This window comes from Eutrigla gurnardus (assembly GCF_963514095.1).
Source record: "Eutrigla gurnardus genome assembly, chromosome: 14".
Lineage (NCBI taxonomy): Eukaryota > Metazoa > Chordata > Actinopteri > Perciformes > Triglidae > Eutrigla > Eutrigla gurnardus.
In genome coordinates, this window is record NC_139937.1 from 8,194,723 (window position 1) to 8,218,626 (window position 23,904).

The 23,904-nt window shown below is 40.0% G+C and overlaps 4 protein-coding genes across 4 annotated transcripts in view; 2 read left to right on the top strand and 2 right to left on the bottom strand.

The window, feature by feature from the left end:
* Positions 1-23,904, bottom strand: part of LOC311023899 (secretagogin-like) — a 168,193-nt gene that overhangs the window by 135,225 nt on the left and 9,064 nt on the right. The window lies entirely within an intron of this gene.
* Positions 1-23,904, bottom strand: part of LOC311023896 (tumor necrosis factor receptor superfamily member 11B-like) — a 214,375-nt gene that overhangs the window by 57,299 nt on the left and 133,172 nt on the right. The window lies entirely within an intron of this gene.
* Positions 1,779-15,182, top strand: colec10 (collectin sub-family member 10 (C-type lectin)). The gene is made up of 8 exons (XM_084026008.1): positions 1,779-2,015; positions 5,019-5,090; positions 9,555-9,626; positions 11,407-11,460; positions 12,237-12,332; positions 12,969-13,180; positions 13,370-14,666; positions 14,898-15,182. Exons 1-7 carry the CDS (start codon positions 1,916-1,918, stop codon positions 13,637-13,639), a joined length of 876 nt encoding a protein of 291 aa, XP_083882134.1. The 5' UTR covers positions 1,779-1,915; the 3' UTR covers positions 13,640-14,666; positions 14,898-15,182.
* On the top strand, positions 16,763-21,869 carry LOC311023900 (CD209 antigen-like protein C). Its single transcript, XM_084026010.1, has 4 exons — positions 16,763-16,874; positions 17,126-17,200; positions 17,350-17,568; positions 21,332-21,869. Exons 1-4 carry the CDS (start codon positions 16,769-16,771, stop codon positions 21,706-21,708), a joined length of 777 nt encoding a protein of 258 aa, XP_083882136.1. The 5' UTR covers positions 16,763-16,768; the 3' UTR covers positions 21,709-21,869.

Below are 23,904 nucleotides of genomic sequence, written 5' to 3' on the forward strand. Positions count from 1 at the left end.
GCAGAAGCGATATAGACTTTGACGCTTCGAGCAAATAGTGGTAGAAGCCAAAATAAACTTTTGTGAGACTAACTGATATCGAGTGTCAAGACTGTGTGTGTGTGTGTGTGTGTTAAACAACAATCAGCAACAACATCTGATTAATGTCTTTGACGTGTCCAACTGTGTAACAGGCCTATATTTTGTGAAATATGTATTTTCTTTGAAGGGTGCAGCATTTGCACGGTTGTAATAAGTTGTAACCGTAAGCAGAAAAACGTGTTGTCGTTTCCCCGCCAACAGTGCGTATTTGAAAGATTTCTGTCTGTAAATACAAATAACATCACAAGAGGCCAACCACAATAAAGGCAGCAAACCTTTTAAAACTCCTCAAATGGCTTCTTTTCAAAGTGACATCGTGCCAACTCAGGGAACAACAGCCCACGTCTGATTAAAATGAATCTCCCTGTTTTTTCCCCAATTAATAGTCTTGATAACATCAGCCCTTCCCTGTTCTTCAAAGAAGCGAGCACACTAACGCCCCTAGTGACCTGCCGTACTGATGGAGCGCTTCAGACATCCCAGGAAGCATAACTCTTCAATAAGGAAATTCCTGTTTGAGCCAAGACATGTGGCTCCGACCACACTCCCTTCTTCACTTGCTATCCCTCTCTGGTCTTTGCTCTGTCTCTTCTCTTTGCTGTGACTTCTTCGCTGACCGTGTCTCATTCTTCCTCCTCTCTCCGTCTCTTTTCTCATTTTCTACCAGCGGTACTCGCTCCTTTCACTCTGTCCCTCCGAGGCCTCCAAACCCTCTAATCCCTGTAGGTTTTCATCACATAGTGACAAACCAGAGGATGCAATTATGCAAGAATCTGTGTGTGTGTTTATGTCTTTTAGTTTTTTGTGCGCTTTTTTGTGTTTCATGTGTTTGTGGGCATGTCTAGGTGTGCATGTGCATAATATACGTCTGTGTTTTTGTTTCTGTGTGTGTGTGTGTGAGAGAGAGAGAGAGAGAGAGAGAGAGAGAGAGAGAGAGAGAGAGAGAGAGAGAGAGAGAGAGAGAGAGAGAGAGAGCGAGAGCATAATCCTCTCCCACTAAATGGTTTGTGGTCTGAAGGGTGGGAGGATGAGTTAAAGAAAAGAAGAGAGGCCCAGAGGTGCTGCTCCCTTCATGTTGATAGGAAAACATCCCAGTGGCTTTTTACATGTTAAATATTACATACTGTGCATTCTCCATTCAGCCTAAATATGTATTTGTATTACTCACTCCACTGTGGGAGTATTTGAGGGCAGTATAAAATATTTAGTCAATATATTTTAGTACACTCAAGTGAAATGATGAATGATAGGCAGCAAAAAGACAGTGGTTTTGGATCCAACCTCTGTGACCATAAATACCATTCCTTGTACTGTTTTACTTGAAAATGATTTAACATAATTCATAAAAAACAAACACATTCAATTGTATTTGTCCCCGACTGCTATTCCCCCATTTATCTCCAATATGGTATCCATTTAAATGATGTTATAAACAGAACGTATAATCATACACAGTTTCAAATTCAAAGGGGCAAGACATGCAGTAATGCAGTACTCTGTTATGTGTTGTTTGACATTATGACAAGTAAGTGATAAGCCTCTATAAACAAGTGTGTGTGCGTGTGTGTTTGTGTGTGTGTGTGTGTGTGTGTGTGTGTGTGTGTGTGTGTGTGTGTGTGTGTGTGTGTGTGTGTGTGTGTGAGAAATGTGCTTTCTATAAACAACAGCATTGCTCTGTTCTGACCCTCCATAGTATCTTAGCTCATTAGTGGTGAACTGAAGCTGTGGTCGGTGCCGACTGGCTCATGGGATACTCAGCCAATGCTTTGTTGCTAACAGCTTCCTGCAAATCTGAAAATCAGAGTCTTCTTCACTAGTTGGTGATGATTGGGAGATGATGGGACTGTTGGTGCTCTGTGTGTCTGCAGCCGTGTTCAACTGCATCTCCGCCTCGACAGAAGTCTGCAGCAATGCCCTCCTACCTGGAGCTAAAGGTAAGGCACCTCCCCGAATGTGCTGTGAGTTTGATGAAAGACGAATAAATCCCCATATATGAATACATGCTGTATCTTCTATTTGGGTTCTTGGGTGTTAATAATCTTGACTATTGTTCATTCATACTTTTGGAGATAAGACAATGTATGCTTATGGCTTCATGGTAAATGTATTTAACTAAATCATGCAAAATAATAACATTATAACATAACATTGACCACCATTGCTATGCCGATGACACCCAAATCTATGTAGCACTATCACCAAACGACTATCGCCCCATAGATCTTCTGTGCCAGTGCATTGAGCAAGTCAAAGACTGGATGTGCCAAAACTTCCTACAACTAAATGAGGATAAAACTGAGATAATTGTTTTTGGTGCTAAAAAAGAAAGGTTTAAAGTAATTCAACACCTTCACTCTCTGTCCCTGAAAACCTCAAACAAAGCCAGAAATCTTGGGGTTATTATGGATTCTGATTTACATTTCGACAGTCACGTTAAATCAGTAACAAAATCAGCCTACTATCACCTAAAAAATGTAGCAAGACTTAGAGGGCTCATGTCAGCTCAAGACTTAGAAAAACTTGTACATGCCTTTATTACTAGTAGGCTAGACTACTGTAATGGTCTCCTTGCAGGTCTTCCGAAAAAAACTGTCAGGCAGCTACAGCTTGTTCAGAACGCTGCTGCTAGAGTTCTTACAAAGACCAAAAAATGTGAGCACATTACACCAATTCTTAAATCCTTACATTGGCTCCCTGTATGTCAGAGGACTGATTTCAAAATCCTCCTGCTCACATATAAATCACTACATGGTCTAGGACCGAAGTATATCACTGATATGCTCCCACTACATAAGCCTTCTAGACCACTAAGATCTTCTGAGACCAATCTGTTAGTGATTCCCAGAGTAAACAACAATCACGGGAGAGCATCATTTAGTCACTATGCAACAAATGGCTGGAATAAACTTCCTGAAGATGTAAGACTTGCCCCAACTCTGACCACTTTTAAAACTAGACTGAAATCTGTTATGTTCACCATAGCTTCTAAATCTTTTAATGTCTGCACTGTTTTTAATTATTGCAAATATGTTTTTATTCTATTTTCTTTCTGTAATGCATTTTTAATTTTTTTTTAAATTTTTTTTTTATTATATTCTTTTAATTCTTCTATTTTTTTTCTTTTTCTTCTCACTTTGTTTTATGATGTGAAGCACTTTGAGTCTGCCTTGTGTATGAAATGTGCTATACAAATAAAGTTGCCTTGCCTTGCCTTGCCTAAATATCCTCACAATGTTAATGCCAATATGTGTACATTCGTCAAATGGAAACTTCTGAGGAAACACCTCTAATGTGCTTCAGCGTTTACTGAGCTGATGATAAAGGTAGCAAGCATGTAATGTCCTGTAGTTTATGAGCCTCAGTCTGCTACCCCATAGGCTTTTGGAGGGAATGCCTCCCTGTGTGTGCTTTCCAGTTTACGACATCCAGTAGCTTGTTCCCCTGCTGATTCAGACAGACAGACAGAACTAATAAAATATACACTTAAGCACTGTTTTTAAGCACATTCACGCTACCGAAATGGAGTTTTAGTTTTGGTTTTAGTGAAAGTTAGAGCAAAAGTTACTGCAGCAGTCCACATGCAGGAACTGAGACAAGTGAAAAAGCAAAAAACCAAACATTTATTTGAATTTACAGTTCTTGAAAATAGAAAAAGGTGTATTCGTTTTGTTCAAATAATGTTGTTGTCGTTTGTAACATGGGTAAAATAGAAAAACTCACAAGGAAGGGAGTATTTTGTCGGCTTTCCACAGAATTTTCTGTTCTAGTAAGAAAGACCCATTGTGACCTTGTGTATTTAGACAGCTGCCACTAAACTGAACTGATTATTTGTACAAGACTCATCCCAGATACACTGCTGACCACAGTCCGTCTGTGTCTCACGTCTGCGTATTTGAGTGGGTGTCGGACGTCCATTTTTCTATGTATCATACCCTGACAAAAAAAAGGTCCACACAACTGTGCTTATTTATTTTCACTTTTCCAATAAACATACTTTTATTGCATTTACTGGAACTTGTGCCTTCAGGATTTCAAAATAGATTTACCGGCACTTTATTTTATATTGAGAAATGAGAATGTCAAAACACATTGGTTCCTTTCAGAAAAGTTTGCTTTTACTCACAAATCTCTCTGTGATGTGACACCTTAATCACACGAGCAAGGCGTGTTAGTGATTTAACTGTGCATGGTTTCAATTCAGTAGTCCAGAAAAGGAAACAATTTGGCAGAAACACTTGAAATTGCGGTGATTTAGATCACTTGAAAATGTCTACAGCCTGCAGATTTGAATAATAAATGTCTTAAGTACTCCTCCAGTCTAATGGAGGGAGTTTGTTACAATCCTTCATTTTAAAGCCCAGTACTTAACAAGATATAAAGTGCTGTTGGCATCAACAACTGGGGCTCCGGCTCTCATAGACACTCTGAAATCTCTCAAGATTTCTTGCCAACAGCTCTTTAAAGAGTGGACCCACTGGAGAAATTCCCTCTATGCTCACTTACGCTTTCAACTCGAAAAACTATGTGATGTCACCAACACTTTAAATGAGTGAGCCTTTTCGGTAATGACACACACTTGGATGAACATAGATTAAAAGGGAATATGAAGATTTTATAAACAAACTGAACCTTACAGTCGTAGTGCACCCAAACCCACAACCGGGCCTGCATTAAATCTCCTACACAAACACTCACTCATGCTGCATTAGTCCTCGGCCAAATGTTAGTTTTGATAATGGATCATCGTCCTGTGATAGTTTCACTATTCCCTCCGTGCCAGCAGTGAGTGGGAATATGCAGATGTAATCCCTGGCATACTGGCTGAGCAAGCATGCTGCTGCAAAGGCCTCTTCTGAACAGAATTGTGCATGAAACACAATGGGAAGCGTTACGCATATGACTTGCATCCTGTCTTCTGTCTTTCCCTTTTAATTCAGGAGACCAAGGTGAGATTGGAGATGAGGGGGATCAGGGAAAACTGGGAAAGAATGGACCACCAGGACTTCCAGGTATCCGTCCATCTGTTGTAAATACTCTATATTGTGAGAAAAGGGCTGCTTAAAGTGATGGTTCGGAGTGAAATGCACCCTAGGTAATTTCCACCATGACATCCAGCCAAATACCCCCTCGGAAGCATTTTTAGCGATGGTCAGCATTTAGTGCTAGCGCTATGGTACAAGGGGTATATCTCGTAAATTACCCCACTAATAATGCATGGAATGTTACCAAACTTCTGCAGTAGTACACATAGGGTCCGTACTCACAAAACGAGGCATTTTAAAGTTTGTACGTACACCAGGAGTTTATTTAAAAGAAAAAAAGAAAACAATTATAAATGCTTGTATTATCAGGTCAACACATTTTTATAAATGCTTGTATTATCAGGTTAACAAGTGTTGACCTGATAATACAAGCATTTATAAAAATGTGTTGACCTGATAATACAAGCATTTATAAACATTTAGCGAAACTTTTTCATACTCTCGCGTGAAACTCGCGTCACGGCATCGGCTGGATAAACACGGAAGTGGCGTCTACGCTGTGGTAGCATAGCAGCCGAGGATAGAAGCTATCAGGCAAGTGTTCTTTTAAATAAACTCCTGGTGTACTTACAAACTTTCAAATGCCTCGTTTTGTGAGTACAGACCCTATGTGTACTACTGCAGAAGTTTGGAACATTCCATGCAGTGAGGTAATTTACGAGATATACCCCCAGTACCAAAGCGCTAGTACAAAGCCATTTGGCTCATAGCGGCTATCTTGACCAATGCTGACCATCGCTAAAAATGCTTCCGAAGGGGTATTTGGCTGGATGTCATGGTGGAAATTACCTCATGTGCATTTTACTCCGAACCATCACTTTAAAGCTGGCAATGGTAAAGTAGGACAAAAACATCACACAGTTCCCCGATAAAAGAGTACCCACAATACCCATAATGGTATTCTCGACTGCAGTTGGGTCAGAGATTCGAGTGTGTCATGCTAGCAGCAGCTAATGTAGCACTGAGCCTCTGACCTCAAGGAGCGGGCTAGAGAAGTCTGGTAAGTCCATTTCTTTCAAACTCCACGGAAACACTTTTTTTTCTTTCCATTTTCAAACTTGTAGTCTTTAACCCCAAATGACGCTGACTCAAATGGCATCACCCCAAAAGACTGTTTTTCCCATATGTAGTCCCCAAGACGTGTAAACAGTCTGATCTGTGAAAGTGGTGGCGTTCCACTTTGGGGCCAGCGTTTTATCATCCAAATAAAACAACGTTGGGTTTGTTATCAGACTGCGGTTGAAGATGATGCAGTGCACAAACATTAGCATAATCACAGTGACTCCGGGTCTGTTTTCAGGGCACCCACACTAACCTGGGTTAACTGTGAGTCACAGAGGAATCAGACTTAAAATTCCTCAAGTAGAAGACGAGTAGAACCCGAACACACACAGTGCATTGAAGTTCAACTCTGCGCAGGTGTTACTGATGAGATTTGGGATGACTTTGTATAATCAAGTATCCCACCAAGCCATGAGAATGTTATTTTTTTTTTTACACCTGTGCTTTTGCTAGTGTTCTGTTCTGTTTTTATTACCATCCTTGCAGCATGTGGAACAAGTGATAAAGTCCACTGCAAGTGGAGTAATAACAACAGTATAAAGTCTGACTTCAATGTCTCTAACTCAACTATAATTTAAATTGCTTCTGTAAGCTGGACAGACCATCACGGCTTACTTTCTGTACTGTGAGCTTCCAGACAGCCTGTGTGACTTTGCCCTGGCAGCAGTTTTTGCTTTTTCCTGCTTGAGACAGACAGACAGACAGACAGACAGACAGACACACAGACAGACACACAGACAGACAGACAGACAGACAGACAGACAGACAGACCTACACTGCTGTGTATCTGTGCAGGAAGCAGACGTGTTAATTGCTGCTGAGGAGAGCAGTGGCGTCCCGCTTCGCCATATGTGTTCCAACTGGCTGGTAGACTAGCTGGCCAGCCAACCGGCCATACGATATACACAGATGTCAGCATGCACACACACACACACACACACACACACACTGAGCCATACATACCATGACGATACACACACAAGGCAAGCACACGTACAGACACAATGCATAATTGTATATGCACACACACACACACACACACACACACTGCATAAAAGCACTGGTTGCTGGCTGCCCTCTTGCTCTTCAGATATGTTTGTTTTATTCGATAATAACAACAACAGACACACACGTCTGTCCACACAATGTGATTTGAGAGACACATGCCAGGACTGCTTGAGTCTTTTCCAAAATTGTGGAGAGAAAGAAAAGTGTGTGTGTGTGTCTATATATATATGTGAACTTTTTTCAACTTTTCAACTTTACGGATATTTTTCAACAGTATAGCAAACCCAATCATTATGGTTTCTGTGTGTGTATGCTTAGTGCAGGATGAACGCAGGTTCCTGTGATGACTTTGTTTCTGCAGTTATATGCCAACGGCTCAACAGATGACGCATGTGTTCCCCTTGCTTAACTTAGGCCGTTTTACAGGAAGCAGTTGATTAATTTTGGAATGTTAAAAAGGGAATACATGACCGAATGCTCTGGTGGGCAACAAAAACAATTTGTTGCTCCAAGCCTATTAACGTCAACAAACTGTGGTGCTGGATTTCTGCAGTTGTTAATTGGGCTTTACTTACTGTAAAACTGCTGGTAAAATGTAGGCGGGAAAGTCATTGTTACGGACGGAGTTAGGTGTTACGTAAAGGTTCGTAATTCTTGCTGTTGGGACAGCTAGCAGGGAACTCTATATGTACAACAAATGGAAAATCTGCCTCAAGGCTTTAATTAATTTCATGTGACCCAGCTGTCTTTCCTTCACTCCAGAAAGCAGAAACACCGGTATTTTATTTGCGTATTTTCTTTGGGCAAACATTTGTAATAAATGATCTGCTTAGTATTTTAATCTCCTGTATCTTTGGTTTATTAAGCCTTAAAAAACATTTAGTCCACTGAGCGTTGAAATGGCTTAAGGCTGAATGATTAGAATGAAAAATGTGGCCTTCGCCTCCTTTATCCTCCAGCAGCTGGAGAATCCAGACGTTAAACCGGTTGGAGGGGTTGGCCATGATAAAGAGTCAGTGCAGTGATAGCGAGGACTGTTATCTGGATGTTTAGATGGACGGTTTAACTGGCAAGTATAAGCACATGTGAAAACAACATTAATCAACTTTTATAGACACAGAAGGAATAACAAGACACCAACAGATTCAATGTCGTCATATAGCAAAAACAAACCTATAATCACGGTTCACAATCGCTCCTAGGCTGACAAAATATTGACTTTGTGATGGTGTTTCTCAGGCATTCACACTGAAAATTACACAAAATTTGCACTCAGATTTCAGTGAAATGGTGAAATTTCCCATAGACCAGAGCTTCACCGAGTCCACCAGACCTCACACAATCCATAAGACCTCACAGCCTCTGCCAACATGCCTCACAAATCATCGAGTAGAAAACCAACATGAGAAAGTGGGAAATGGTAGTGAATAGGTGTGTGTGTGTGTGTGTGTGTGTGTGTGTGTGTGTGTGTGTGTGTGTGTGTGTGTGTGTGTGTGTGTGTGTGTCAAATCCCTCTAATGTGTCACTAAGTATTTCAAACCCCATCAATTTCCAGTTGAATAGTTTCCTGAGGAAATACTCATTCAAGTGCTGGCAGAAAGCCTCAGTCTTCTGAGTAGTTCCCGCACACACACAGACACACACACACACACACACACACACACACACACACACACACACACACACACACACACACACGCACACACACACACACACACACACACACACACACACACACACACACACACACACACACACAATCTCTCTCTCCCACACTCAGATATTCTCTTTTAATACCTAACGAGAGCAGCCATAATAGGCTTGTGGAGTGACAGATGAGAGTAATCAGATCCTCCAGATCATTGTTGGTTACAAACTTTATACATGAATCAAATAAACAGAGAGTAACAAAATGATGTAGGCTACATAAATAATAAATGCATGCATTTCCTCCAGTTTGACAAAAACAGCCAAACCTGCACCAATGCACACTTTCAAACAGACTGTCTTCACTCCACAAAGAGCCTCTCAACAAAGAAAACTTTAGATTGTGCCCATAATCAATCAGCATTTCTCCCTCTAAATTATTTGAATGGCATAATAATAATAGCAATAACAGTATCGATTGGAACCGAACCATGCAGCGTTTTTTGGGGGTGAAAAGCCCCAGGGCTCGCAATCTCTGAGAGCATGCACTTTTATTGATTAGGCTATAAAATGATGCGTATTGTGTTTACTATTCTGTATATTATGCACTCTGTATTGGAGAGTCATAATCTCAAAGAGCTGATGAGATTTCTTAACAATGTTTCAAATACCTTGAATCCTCTCCTTATATTCGTCCTCCTCTCTCCTCCTCAGGAGCCTTAGGAGAGATGGGGCTTGAAGGAGAGGTGGGCCACATAGGAAAGATGGGGCCTTTTGGAGACAAAGGTAACAAAAACTCAAATATTTCTATGAGCACTTTTTAAAAAAAACTGTCTCCTTCTCTATCATTTTCTACAATCAACCCCATGCTCTGTAAACATAGATGTTTTGGTTTCATTAGCATCAATTCATATAGATTGTCCACAATAAATCAAATGGGACAGTGCAACTAGGGAATAATCTCCCATCCTCAGTGTCCTGTGGGAAAAAAACATATTTACAAAATGAGAGAAAGATTGAAGGACTGTCGCGTGTCTAAATGTGTCCTTAACTGAAGGTTGTGACACTTTTCAGCGTGTCTGTAGTCGTCAACAACAGGCTAAAAAATGTCAAAAATGTAGCTGTGAGGTTTCTACAGGATTTTAATGTCTTTATAATTGCCTTAAAGAAGAATTATAGTTTCCTGAACTCCTCCTCAGCCTGGACTGCAGCTCCATAATCATAATCTCAAAATATTAAAATAAGTAGAATGGACATTTCTGCACAAATCGGCAAACATAATAAGTCCCATACACACAAGGAGGAATGTTTGCCCATTCTTTTATGTTTTAGATCCCATACAAAGATAGAAGAAACCATAAGCCTACAGTATGAGGTCATACAGCTGCTTAGCCCAGGGTGGCTGAAACTATTTCTATCTTTATTTTTATTTTTATGAGCAGTCGTGTTCCCCTGCCTCTCTAGGCATTCACTTTTCTCAGTATTCATTATGTTTAATACACTTACAGGAAAGTGGCTGTGCATCAGCCATCTCAGGCAATGGAGTGAGGTCACAGGTTTGGATTTCTCTTGATCCTGAGCGCTTGTAGCTCATAAAACACCTAGAGAAGAAGAAAAAACACACACTTTTAGGGAAATGTCGGTGTTAGTAGAATCACAAACTGAAATTCTGCAACTCTTTAACTGAATTGCATGTTACAGGCTCACTCACAGAAAATCGGTTTAATTTCTTTGCCTACCTTATTGAAATTGGCATTCATTCAAGATACAGTAAGGGTTATTATGATACATGAGCTAGTGTCCCTTTATAACTGCTACAATGCTCCGGATATTTCTGGTTATTATTAGTGGTTATGGGGCTTACGATTTCCTTAGGCAAAAGAGCAACGATCTGAAGCCAGGTAAAGTTTGTAATGTGGAAAACCAACCATCTAACTACAGCAGGACTGTTTGGGTTGAATTTTACTTTATGCCTCCAAAGGGGACACTGCCTGTCTGGTAGCATTTTGTCTTAATAACCCCCTGGGCGTCTATCCTGGCAGCGGAGTACAGAAATGTTGACTATTCACAGTGTTTATTCCATCACAAAAGCCAGTCAGGCTGATCAGATTGTACAGGTAGGATATTTCCTCATATAAAACCAGCCTATTCACAGCCCACTTCCCCAAAAACACACTTAGTTTCCTCAGTAGAATAAGTGAATATGTTCTGAATAACATTTACACACAAAAGTTACAATTGACCCACATCTCTATATATCAAAAACGATGTGTGTGATCATGTTGAGATTTATTTGGAACAATTAAATCTGGCTGACAAAAGGTCAAAATTTGACCTGAGTAACTCTCTACCTGTGTGCAGCCATGTTGAAAATGTTTTATGTATGATACAGCCATCTGGTGGTAATCTGTTGTAACTGCATCACAATGTTGTCTAAAAACACAAGAAGCATGTTGAATTATCAGTAGGTAGATAGTAGAGTGTTATTGTAAGTGATTGAAAACAAGAAAAAGTGAATTACCAGGATGCTAGCATTGTCCCACACGTGATTTCTACTGCTCTGTAGGTAACCATGGTGATACAGGCTTGAAGGGGGCCTCTGGTCTAAAAGGGAAACCAGGTGAGTGAGTCTACAGCATGCAGACATTGCTTTTTTCAAATCCTATATGACAATACCAGACATTCTGCTCCTCTCAGACAAACATGATGGTGATGATGCAGCAATTTTACATTCATAAAATAACCAGTCTAGACAGAGTTTTGGTCGTGTACTCCAGCACACGGGAATTGAAATAAAATTATCTCGATGAGGTTGAAATGCTGACCTTTATTTTTAAAAATGTTGTGGCACATTTTATAGATACAATAATCCCCTGATTTTATGACCCGGCAGCAGGACAATGGTCTTAAACATACAGACCAGGCAAACAAGGAGCTTTTTTTAGGGTCAAAACACTGGAATTGTCTGACCTCAATCCACATGATCATGTGTTTCACTTGCTGAAAACGAGGCTGAATGCAAACAGCCCTGCGGCAAGCAAGAGGAGATGACGGTTGCAGAATAAACCTGGCAGAGCATCACCACGATACCAAACGCTGGCTGATGGCCACAGGCTTAAGAAAAATGTCACCATTCTACCATGTTCTGATTATCCTGTGTACATATCATAAAAGTCCTTTGGTTGTTGAATGAAAATAACCCAAGGCTGGGGTGGAGATGGGTTTTGCCGTGCAGCAGGACGTGTCAACTCTTTCAAAGCATATACAAAGTGGTGCTCCACTGTAAAGTCTGACACTAATATACCGTGGTGCCGTTTTGTCACAGTCAGGATGCAGGAAGGTGCTATGAAAATCTGTACACACTCAAATCATGTGATGATTGGTTTAATCCACCAGGTACAACATGTGACTGCGGCAGGTACAGGAAGGTTGTTGGACAGCTGGACATCAATGTAGGCAAGCTGAGGAACGCTGTCAAGTTTGTGAAGAACGGTGAGCGCTGAGGGGTTTGATAGATATAAATTATATATGGGTTAACAGGGAGACTATAACATGCAGCTCAAGATAAAAAGGGAAACGCTGTATTGAGTTCATAATATTTAGGCCATATAAGAAGAAACATGATGTTTTGCTACCTAATATTTAGTCTTTCTTTGTTTCCTTTTTCTTTTTCTTCATATTCCCTTCCCTTACATTGTTGCATTTCTTAATATAAAAAATATGTAGTAATATATCTAAATATATCTAAATATATGTCCTTATTTCTATTTCTATATATTATTTATTTATTTATTTATTTATATGTACCATCAATGCCCTGCCAGTCATGTGGGTGAACTTGATGCAAAAACTTATGGTACACAGATAAAACACCCATAACAATGTTTGAAAAGTGTCAATGGCACATCACACTGCCCCACTGGTTTTGTTTTACCTGTTTTGTTTCTTTGTTTTATTACATTTTATCCTTTTTTTTTTTTTTTTTTACTAAATACATCTTTTTGTGTAGTTTCTTTGATGTTTTTTACTTTAAATATACATTTTAGAAAACATTTTCGTTGATTGTGATGGAAAAAATAAATAACCATACTTGTGAAGACCTTTAACCCTTCGCCCTGTCCCCTGCAGTCATCTTGGGGCTGAAGGAAACAGAAGAGAGGTACTACCTGCTGGTGAAGGAGCCCAAGAGGTTCAGAGATGCTTCAATGAATTGCAAGCTGAGAGGAGGCAGCCTGGCCATGCCAAAAACCAGCAACGCCAACCTTCTAATGGCAGACTACGTCAGGCAGGCAGGACTGACAGGAGTTTATATAGGAGTGCAGGCTCAAAGCAAGGACACAGTGAGTGATCCCCATCAGATGCATGAGGACACACACACACACACACACACACACACACACTTTTGGTACTTTTGTCCCCTTTTGCCATCGTTTTCTTAAGGAGGATGAGTATCTAGGGTCTCTAATTATCCCCCCCCCCCCCTCTCTCTCTCTCTCTCTCTCTGTGTGTGTGTGTTTTTTTTTAATAAGAATGGAACAAGCGGTCATGTTTATGCAGACTTCAGTCCTCTGCAGGGTTTTGCTGCTTGGAGCCAAGAGGAGGAGCTCGTCTCCACACAATCTCCCACCACAAACTCAGGCTGTGTGGAGCTGCTCAGCACTGGGACATGGAGTCACGTGGAGTGTGAAGCCACCATGTTTTTCATCTGCGAGTTCCCGAAGAGCAGGAGAAGAGGTGGTGGAGGAGGAGGAGGAGGACGAGGAGAAGGAACGATGACGCCTGCCTTAGCATCGTCATAAGTCAATGAAACATTTAGACGTCCATGCAAAAGAGATAGACGTTTGTTGTGTTGAATTGGCAATTTATATTATTAAAAAAAAATTAAATAAATTGTGCCTGCATAATCACATAATGTTGCTTTCCTTAAATAATGAAGCAGGGGCGTTACCCATCACAGACAGCCGATCATCTAAGCTTTTCCCGTCTTCCTAATGTCATCGAATGCTTGTATTTGTGCATTTGATTCACTTGGGAAGCCTTTTTATCCACTGTCTCTCATGGATTCTTGGTTAAAATAAACTGAATCAGCTGATTGTTGAAGCTCTAGTTTATATAGAACAAGCGATACAAATAGTTTGGTTAGCAAAGCGGTCTGTGCAAGTTGGTTTGTATTGTTTTTTAAGCTCAGGTGTGCAAATTCTGCAACACTGCTGGCTGGGGACTGGATTTTAATTTACAGGTTTAATAACCAAACCAGTATTGCCTTTGAATTCTCATCTTAGTTTCGAACTTGTGATCTTGCTTTAGGCGAACACCTGCACGAAAGCAAACAGTACTAACTTCATGATTTCTTACAGTTATCACACCTCAAATTACATTTCTTGGAATAAAATTAGATTTTAGCTGTAAAATGAAATGTCTAAAGAATGAGGAAGGACCTATGAAAAGTCCCACTGAAGGCATATCATTCAAACTCTTGCACCTTGATTTGTGTTCCCTTCACCCAAGTAAGTGTGCACGCTGTTCTACGCAAATCATCGGAGCTTGTCATACCCACATACGCCCTGCCCTCCATCTCTTTGGCAGATGACATTACAGCTTCTACCTGTCTGCACAGCCGTCTCGCTCTCTGTCTCCCACGTTCAGGCGACGAAGTGAAGAGTGAGGATGAAGGGTGCTGCTTGTGTTGCTTCCATGCTGTTGATCGCATTCTTCCATTCTGAAGCCACCAACGATGAACGCAAAGGAAAAACTGCAAATGTCTTTCTGAATTCGTCCTATCTACGTGGTGGAGATTTTTTCTCTCTCCCAGACACGTATGTTAAGGTAGGACATCTCCATCTCTTTACATGAGTGAGTAAGTAGTCGTAGTTTGCAGGTGATAATGGGCGAGTTGAAAGATCATTAATGTTTTATAAGGCCGATCAGTTTTGAGAACAAAAAGCTGTAAAATGACCTTGAAATACAAGCATGGGGAAATGAGTGGAGCAATAATGTTTGTTTCATTGTGTCACTGCTGTTCTAAAAATAAATTATATCTACTTTAATTCAATGTAGATGACGGTTGGCAATGTAACGAGGACGAGCCCAGTCATTGACAACAAGCAGACCGCTGTGTTTAAACAGTGGTTTGTCTTCAAGAATGCCCAAAGCGACGTCCTGAAGATCGAGGTCTGGGACGAAGACGGAGGTTTGAATGGCGAAGATGACTTCATGGGCGAATGCCTGATTCAACTGAATAAGCCTGTCAGTGAAGAAAAATGCAGTTTTGAGAATGGGGAAGTGTCACTGAGTTACACGTGTATGTGAAACACATTGTACCTGTTATGGATAACTTCTCTGATCTGATATAACATAACATTAATGAAATATGAAGATCAATAAACAGTTATCAGATGATTTCTTCATATAATTAAAAAGTGTATATTGAGAGTTTGACCATATAAAATCTTCCTCCAAACAAGAACGAAACATAAACGCAGTTTTACTAAACAAAGCATGATTGCAAATAGCAAGCCACACAAATAGAGAGTAAAAGTACAATTAGGAAAATCTAAACATAAATTTGTGTTCAATTTGTGTTAGTGGTCTCACTATTATTATCATATTGTATTGTTGAATACTGAAGAACTATGTCTTTTTTGACTGGATATTTTTTTACCATAGAAATTCCAATGAGTTCATTCTAATTCTAATATAATGTGAGGAAGAAACATGTAATTCAGTGAGCAACTGTAAGCCTGCACTGTTGGCAAACAAACCTGGCGTACCAGTTCGGTGCTCAGTTAGCTTCGCACACAACAAAAAAGCTGAGTGTTTGTATGATTCGATTTTCACTGCAATCTATACAAGCTCTATGTGTTCGCTAACGATTGCTAACAGCACACTGTGTATGCATTTATACTAGAAGATAACTTAGCAGTCATCTTTGTTATTTTCCTCCTTTTTTCCCAGTGGAATTAGTTTTGATTGATTTTGTCCCAGGCAGACACCAATCACAAAAATACCTTGCAAGATGCAAAGTGCACAGGATAACAGGTTAAAAAAAAAAATTCTAGTTCCTGTCTGGGCTTAATTCGATTATGGTAGTTAAAACTGGAGGATTTTCACCTTGATAACATGATGATGAAATCGTATAAACTGTCCACACTCAAAGGCCTTTTCTCTATTTCCCCAACCAAAGAAATACTTCCTCCTTTTTTGGGGGAAGTTGTCAACTTCCAACTATTTTTAGGAAATGTGATTATTTAACTTTCTAAATGACTACATGGTGTGCACCTTTGGGCCTCTAGATGGGGACATGCTGATGGCTTCATATTAAAGAAAAAAATGATACTTCATTAAAACACTTTGACCTAATAATGCTGTCTCCTTACAACCCACTAGCATCAATAATCTTTCAAACATTTAAGCATAAAAGTTGCAGTGTTAACGTTTAGTCCTGAAGGGGTTGTTGTTAATGGTTTGGAAAGTGATAAAATATCCATTTCTTATAATAGGGACAATTGTCCAATCACAGGCTAACATCCTGTTATGTAAACAGGAAGTAAGAGTTTTGCTGACTATTGTGTCACTATGCCATTCTTAAAGGCTCCGTCCACAATCCTGACACAAATAAAAGAAACTAAGTCATCGCTTAAAATACACTGCTGCTGTACACCGATGCACAATTACAAGCATACAATTGTGAAGTTATAATGGTGGACGCAATGGATGTGCAAGTAATCTCAACAAAAGATTATTGTAATTCACAACTAATAGGAAAATAATTCTCAGTGTTTTGCTTGAAATGAAAGTCCAAGCCAAGGGGTTTTCTTCAACAAAAAACGAACATATCCTCCACACCCATTTGTCTTTGCACTGTCAGCAACTCATCGAAGCTTAAAACAACTGACACAGCACAGACACTCTGACCACAAATTTGGCAGATGTCAGTGGCAATGGGCAGCAAGTCAGGGGAGGTTGGGGAAGATAGTGTGAACCTGATGGCTACTGGCAACAGATGGACGTATGGATGGCGACCTCAACTGTCTGGTAAGAATACACTTCTAACCACGTTCTTGCCAATATTCAGTATAACACTCACTGTCAGAATAGTAGGCAAGGCAAGGCAACTGTATTTCTATAGCACCTTTCAACAACAAGGCAATTCAAAGTTCTTTCTATATGATGTAGCATTTCTAGCTACATAGGGACAACTTACTGCTAATTGTACCATTGAGCTAAATGGCCCATCTGGATTGTTTATTTGTGTTTTTCCTCATTGTGAACATTGTGTGGATCAGTGTGGTGGATTGGAGCTGCTGCAGTGTGTCTGGGGTTTCTTCTGCTGATTTTGATCTTAGGCGTGGTGGCCCACAGTAAGTACAGCACTGCCTTAACAATCACAATAAGTACACAGCAAAAAATAAACTCCAATTGAACACTCAAAGTCAATCAGCAAATCCGTTTTGGTTTAACTCGCTATAGCAGTGATCACTTAGAATTCACGCTTTCTCACTTGTTGCAGTTTCCAGTGCTATCAGTCATCGAGACTCAAAATGTGAAACCCTGATCTACAGCCTGAGTATAGACAAAGACTCTCTGATAGATGAGCGGGACCAACTGCAGATTAATAACCGCAACCTGACAAAAGAGATGGAGGCGCTGCAGAGCCAATACCAAGCTTTGGCTGCAAGTCGAGATAAGCTGCAAGAGGAGGTCAACGGATTGACTCTCAACAAAACGGGTAAGAAATGGCCTTGAACTAACTATCTCGACTGTAGTCTTCTTTGATTTGGATTCACTGCTAAGAAAGGAAACAGAACAAGATAGAGGTTCATTATCAAATGGCAAGAGACTTGAGTGGCTAGAAGCGTACTCCATTAAACACAAGGGATAATGAGATTAGTAATTCTAACTAAGTAATTTAAGGTCATCCATTCAATTGTTCGCCTCGCTGAATCCAACTGGTCTTAAATGTCTCGTGCTGCCTCTTGTTAAACAAAACTACTGAATGTCACAGACAACAGTCTTGTATCCAAAATAGCAACTTTCGAAGTCAACGTTATGTAAACAGCAGGCTGCTTGCACCAAAGTGAAAGATAATCCGTACAACTGTAAATTCTAACTACAACTACAATATGGTTTGCGGTCCTGTAGGAAATATTGAACCGAGTGCAGGCTCACTGCATGACACTGGAGCTTGGGAGTCTTTGCAACACACTGACGCTTGGTCTTTGTGTTAACACATTATAGAGAATCAATATTATGGAAGAAGTGTCGTTGATGACAGCACTTCCTGTGTGGAAGACGCAGACATATTAGAGGAAAGGCAAACATTCCTAAACCTGTCCTGCTCTGTTGGATTTATGGAAGTTAACACCAGCAATCCCGTTGGATATTTAAAAGTACAATATGGATATCTGAATACAATTACGACTGGCAACCGTTGCGTTTGTAGATACGGTATCTGAAATGTGAGTTCTTCCAGGAAGGAATTATATTGCATATACAGTGCCTTGAAAAAGTATTCATACCCCTTGAACTTTTTCACATTTTGTCACTCTACAACCACAAACTTAAATGTATTTTATTGAGATTGTATGTGATAGACCAACACAAAGTAACACATAATTGTGAAGTGGAATGAAAATGATACATGATTTACAAAAATTTAAGCAAATAAAAATCTGAAAAGTGTGGTGTGCATTTGTATTCAGCCCCCTCTACTCTGATACCCCTAAATAAAATGCAGTGCAATCAGTTGCCTTCAGAAGTCACCTAATTAGTTAATAGAGTCCACCTGTGTGTAATTTAGTATCAGTATAAATACAACTGTTCTGTGAAGGCCTCAGTGCTTTGTTAGAGAACACTAGTCAACAAAGAGCTTCATGAAGACCAAGGAACTCACCAGACAGGTCAGGGAAAACGTTGTGGAGAAGTTTAAAGCAGGGTTAGGTTACAAAAAAATATCCAAAGCTTTGAACATCTCAAAGAGCACTGTTCAATCCATCATCCAAAAATGGAAGAAGTATGCCACAACTGCTAACCTACCAAGACATGGCCATCCACCTAAACTGACAGACTGAGCGAGGAGAGCACTAGTGAGAGGAGCTGCCAAGAGGCCCATGTTCACTCTGGAGGAGTTGCAGAAATCCACAGCTCAGGTGGGAGAATCTGTCCACAGGACAACTATAAGTTGTGTACTCCACAAATCTGGCCTTTATGGAAGAGTAGCAAGAAGAAAGCCATTGTTGAAAAACAGACATAAGAAGTCCCGCCACAAGCCATGTTGGGGACACAGCAAACATGTGGAAGAAGGTGCTCTGGTCAGACGAGACCAAAGTTGAACTTTTTGGCCTGAATGCAAAGCGCTATGTGTGGCGGAAAAGTAACACTGCTCATCACCCTGAACACACCATCCCCACTGTGAAACATGGTGGTGGCAGCCTCATGCTGTGGGGATGCTTTTCTTCAGCAGGGACAGGGAAGCTGGTCAGAGTTGATGGGAGGATGGATGGAGCTAAATACAGGGCTATCCTGGAAGAAAACCTGTTGGAGGCTGCAAAAGACTTGAGACTGGGAAGGAGATTCACCTTCCAGCAAGACAATGACCCTAAACATACAGCCAGAGCTACAATGGAATGGTTTAGATCAAAGAATATTCATGTGTTAGAATGGCCCAGTCAAAGTCCAGACCTAAATCCAATTGAGAATCTCTGCAAGACTTGAAAGTTTCTGCTCACAGACGCTCTCCATCCAATCTGGTTGAGCTTGAGCTATTTTGCAAAGAAGAATGGGCAAAAATTTCAGTCTCTAGATGTGCAAAGCTGGTAGAGACATACCCCAAAAGACTTGCAGCTGTAATTGCAGCGAAAGGTGGCTTTACAAAGTATTGACACAGGGGGGCTGAATACAAATGCACACCACACTTTTCAGATTTTTATTTGCTTAAATTTTTGTAAACCATGTATCATTTTCGTTCCACTTCACAATTATGTGTTACTTTGTGTTGGTCTATCACATAAAATCTCAATAAAATACATTTAAGTTTGGGGTTGTAGAGTGACAAAATGTGAAAAAGTTCAAGGGGTATGAATACTTTTTCAAGGCACTGTATCCACAATGTTCACTCGAGATATCACAAATGCAATTGTGGATATCTGAAAAGACAAATACAACCTCCGCATGAAATGTGATGTCATTTTTCCGAGGAAGGATAACCTTGTGGATATCAGAAATGCCAATTGCGAATAGGAAGAATATCCAAACTCCTCTTCAATTCAATTCAATTTTATTTATAGTGTCAAATCACAACAGAAGTCATCTCAGGACACTTAACACATTGAGCAGGACTAGAATACGCTCAAAATTTCAAGAGTCAACACAATTTCAAAGTCCCAATAACACCCAGGGGCAAGCGTTACAGCGACAGTGGCGAGAAAAAACTGCCTTAATAGGCTTTTAGGCAGAAATCTCGTGCAGCCCAGGCCCTTGGGTTCCAACTGCATTTGGTGTTGGTAGTATGGTATACCAGTAGTAGCATTAACAGTAGTGGTGGTATTAACAGAAGCAACACACACAAGAACAAAGCTGTTTATTAATTTCCATTTTGACTTTTTGAATTTGACATGAAACCATAGCATCAGTCCGCAAGTGCAAATTTAAGACCTTATCGCTTTACGTCTCGTTTTAAAACGAAAAAGGTGGACACATTGAAAGATCGTACTTTCAAACTTTGAGAGCCTCGTCTTAATGGGATGTCTAATTCTGACTTCACTCCATTAGCAGAGATTTCCCATCTTCAACACATATTGTGTGCATCAGTGTCTGCAGTGTATACTTTAGTAGTTTAACTGTTTTAACCACCGTTCACTTAGGCTGGGTGAACCCTGCCTGAACTTCCGGGAAATTTGGATTTCGCTCGGCAGTTTAGGCTGGACACCCTCAGGCTTACTTTCGCTGTTACATTGCCAGAATCTTTGGCTCCAATCAGAAATGGCCATTCTCTCCTGGCACGCTCTGATTGGTTGTAGGACTATCCAATTGCGTACGGAGTCATTTGAACGATGCCCATTGATCCCGCCTCTTGAGCAGTAGAAACAAAGCGCAGCTTCCCCAGACTAATGTTCAATCTTAAAAGATTGACCTTAGTATGGTGAAAACCAGACTACCGTTCACTGCCATTTGTGTTGAAACGGTATGCAAACACTATGAGACTGTTAAGTTGCTGCAGGTTTAGGTCATTCAACCTTGTGCAAATCACAGTGTTGGTTATTTTATCTAAATTTACTCTAATAAAGGCCATTGCAGTTTGTGCATTGATATCAAATCACGTCTGCATCCAAAGCTAGAAGCAGGTTCTGGGTGCACTTGTTGTTAAAGTCCGGCTGCCTGTAGTAACACTGGTCGTTTAAGCTCACAAAGCTTGTTCCCTGCTTCCCCAAATCTTAGCTTAAAACAGTTTCAGGAACACAAAACCTAAAATACACTTGTACTGCTGTCTCTAGGAAAATCTTGCCACCAAGGATGGAAACCATTCGGAGACAAGTGCTACTATTTCTCTCCTCAAGGAACGACTAAATCCTGGGACAACAGCAGAAAAGACTGTAAAGAGAGAGGAGCAGACCTGGCGATTGTAACCACAATAGAAGAGATTACTTTTGTCAGCAAAGTGTATTCACTTATCTGGATCGGTCTCTCTGACAAAGAGGAAGAGAAAAAGTGGAAGTGGGTCGATGGGACCGATTTTACATCTGATGAATTCTGGAAAGAGGGGGAGCCCAATAATAGAAACAATGAGGATTGTGTTGAGATCATACGTTCTTCAAAGAAATTCAATGACGTGGTTTGTGATAGAAAATATTCATGGGTGTGTGAGGATTGAGGTCCTTTTTTGTCTTTCAGTTGATGCCCCCGGGTTTTCTTTTTTTTATAATCTGATGATAGTTACCCTAGTGTCAAATATACTTTCACTTTAGGGTTTATTTTTCGAATGTATTTTCTGAACTAAAAAGCAAAAATGTAAATGTGATTTGTCCATTTTTTTTTTTTTAATCTTCACATTACATGTTCTGTTCCTGCTTTTATGAATTAATAGTTATTCAAAGCAACACACAAAAAAGTGTAACGCGCAATGTTGTATCTTCTTAATGTTTTCTTCCACTGAAAAATAAACAATGAAAACCTGGAAAATAGAACCATGGATTGACTCCTTTTATATTTCGCAATTTTCTCATTTAAATCTCCCAAAGTCTGAAGAATGCCTCATTGAAAAAAACTTGAGAATCAGCAGATTAGCACAAAAGAAGGATGCAGGGGTCTAATGTTGGTCGTATGGATTCTGACTTCCAGCCACACTGAAGTGAACAAAGCTCAGTGCCCTTTAAGAGGTTACATCAACATTGGTTCACATAAGCCACGTCCTAGCTAAACATTAACTGTGGCTTAGAAGACATTTTTTTCCAACTGATGTAACAAAGCACTTTTACCATTTGATCTAAAAACACAACAACAAACCCCCCCCCCCCCCCCCCCCCCCCCCCCCCCCCCCAAAAAAAATACACCTAATGTTTCAGATCCATATTTTTTGTGGTGTTTGTTGCTTATTTCCTTTTGGAAATAAGTTATCCTCCCTCCTCTGTTAACTCAAAGCTTTAAGCTAATATTTACTTTTCAAACTCATTTTCTCCTGCACCGAGGAGGTTAATCAGTGCACAGTGTTGTTTCTAAGTGTTAAAAAAGAAATCAATGACACGACACTCAGGACTCCAACTATGTTATTTTTTATGCTCTCATTAATGTTTCTGAGCTGTGTGGTGTCTAGGCATCGGATTATATTAAAATGTTATGTCTGGATTACCTGGCGATTCACAATAATACCATAATCAGCAAAATATGCTTTAACCTACCATGGTAGCATACTGGTATCACTTTGCATTTTGCACTTAAATACAATTATCAAAAATCATTAGGTATCCCTTTATTCACCACAATAAACTTATTGTGAGTCTCCCAAGTGTAAAAAAGTTAAAAAAAAACACCTGCCCTCCGTTGGCGTTGGATTTACCAGAACTACAGGATGAGCATGTGCCTCTATAATGTGAACAATTAGTTTACATGAGTTATCTAGAATTTACTTTAAGGGCGTGGAGAGCATAAAAAAACGTATAAAGGAGGAGTAAAGGAGTGATCCGTCTGTGGTGTTCCATCATTATAAACACACCCTGATGTCTTCTATGACATAATTGATGTACTACCTCACCAACGTCTGATGCAGACAGCAGGTTTATTCTGCCAAAAATCTATTCATTGGCATTCAAATTAATACACATTCGTGTCAGTTCATGGGTCGTCTGGACAGACATGAAAATATAACTGTTAGTCGTTCATTAGGGGTAATGGGTATTTATAGCCTCCCTCTATTGTACTGCAACTTCTACCTATAAATGAATTCTTATCTAAGTTATATGACTCGTCCACATTTTATTGGCTTCATCCTGCCAGTGTTGCTCATATAAGCAGCTGGTGTTCAGATCATTAAGTAAAGTAAATACCACACTGTAAAAAATACTCATCTACAAGTAAAAGTCTTGCATTCAAAACCCACGTATGTTTTAAGTATGTTAAAAGTAATGCAGTAAAATGGTCCCTTACAGTGTTAAACTGCTATGATGTTTTTGGATTCAGATGACTTTTGCATGAATGTGCATGTTGCCTTTAACTGCTGTAGATGTGGTTGTTTTAATTTAAACTACCGGTACTCTATATACTGTTAGATAGTTTAATCTGCATCATATTGTGAGATCGTCACATGTTCATCAAATGTATGTAGGTAATTAAAAAACAGGTTTCAGATTTGTTCCAGCATGTTCCAGCTGATCCAACAGGCTTTAATGGTTTATTTAGTTTGGAAGTAGGATCATTTTCTCAACCCATAAAGGAACACTTCATGGATTTATCAGACAATTTCTAATCAAAATCCCCACATTTGGAGACATTTTAGGAAGGGTATGGCAAACAATAATCAGAAAAAGCAATACAAGCTGAAGCTGTGGTGTAGTGGAGTATAAGTACAATATCT

Coding starts and splice junctions, on each gene's coding strand:
- LOC311023900 (XM_084026010.1), top strand. CDS start 16,769: ATGTCAGTGGCAATGGGCAGCAAGTCAGGGGAGGTTGGGGAAGATAGT. Junction 16,875..17,125: donor ATGGCGACCTCAACTGTCTG/GTAAGAATACAC, acceptor TGTGTGGATCAG/TGTGGTGGATTGGAGCTGCT. Junction 17,201..17,349: donor CTTAGGCGTGGTGGCCCACA/GTAAGTACAGCA, acceptor CACTTGTTGCAG/TTTCCAGTGCTATCAGTCAT.
- colec10 (XM_084026008.1), top strand. CDS start 1,916: ATGATGGGACTGTTGGTGCTCTGTGTGTCTGCAGCCGTGTTCAACTGC. Junction 9,627..11,406: donor GGGGCCTTTTGGAGACAAAG/GTAACAAAAACT, acceptor ACTGCTCTGTAG/GTAACCATGGTGATACAGGC. Junction 12,333..12,968: donor TGTCAAGTTTGTGAAGAACG/GTGAGCGCTGAG, acceptor TGTCCCCTGCAG/TCATCTTGGGGCTGAAGGAA.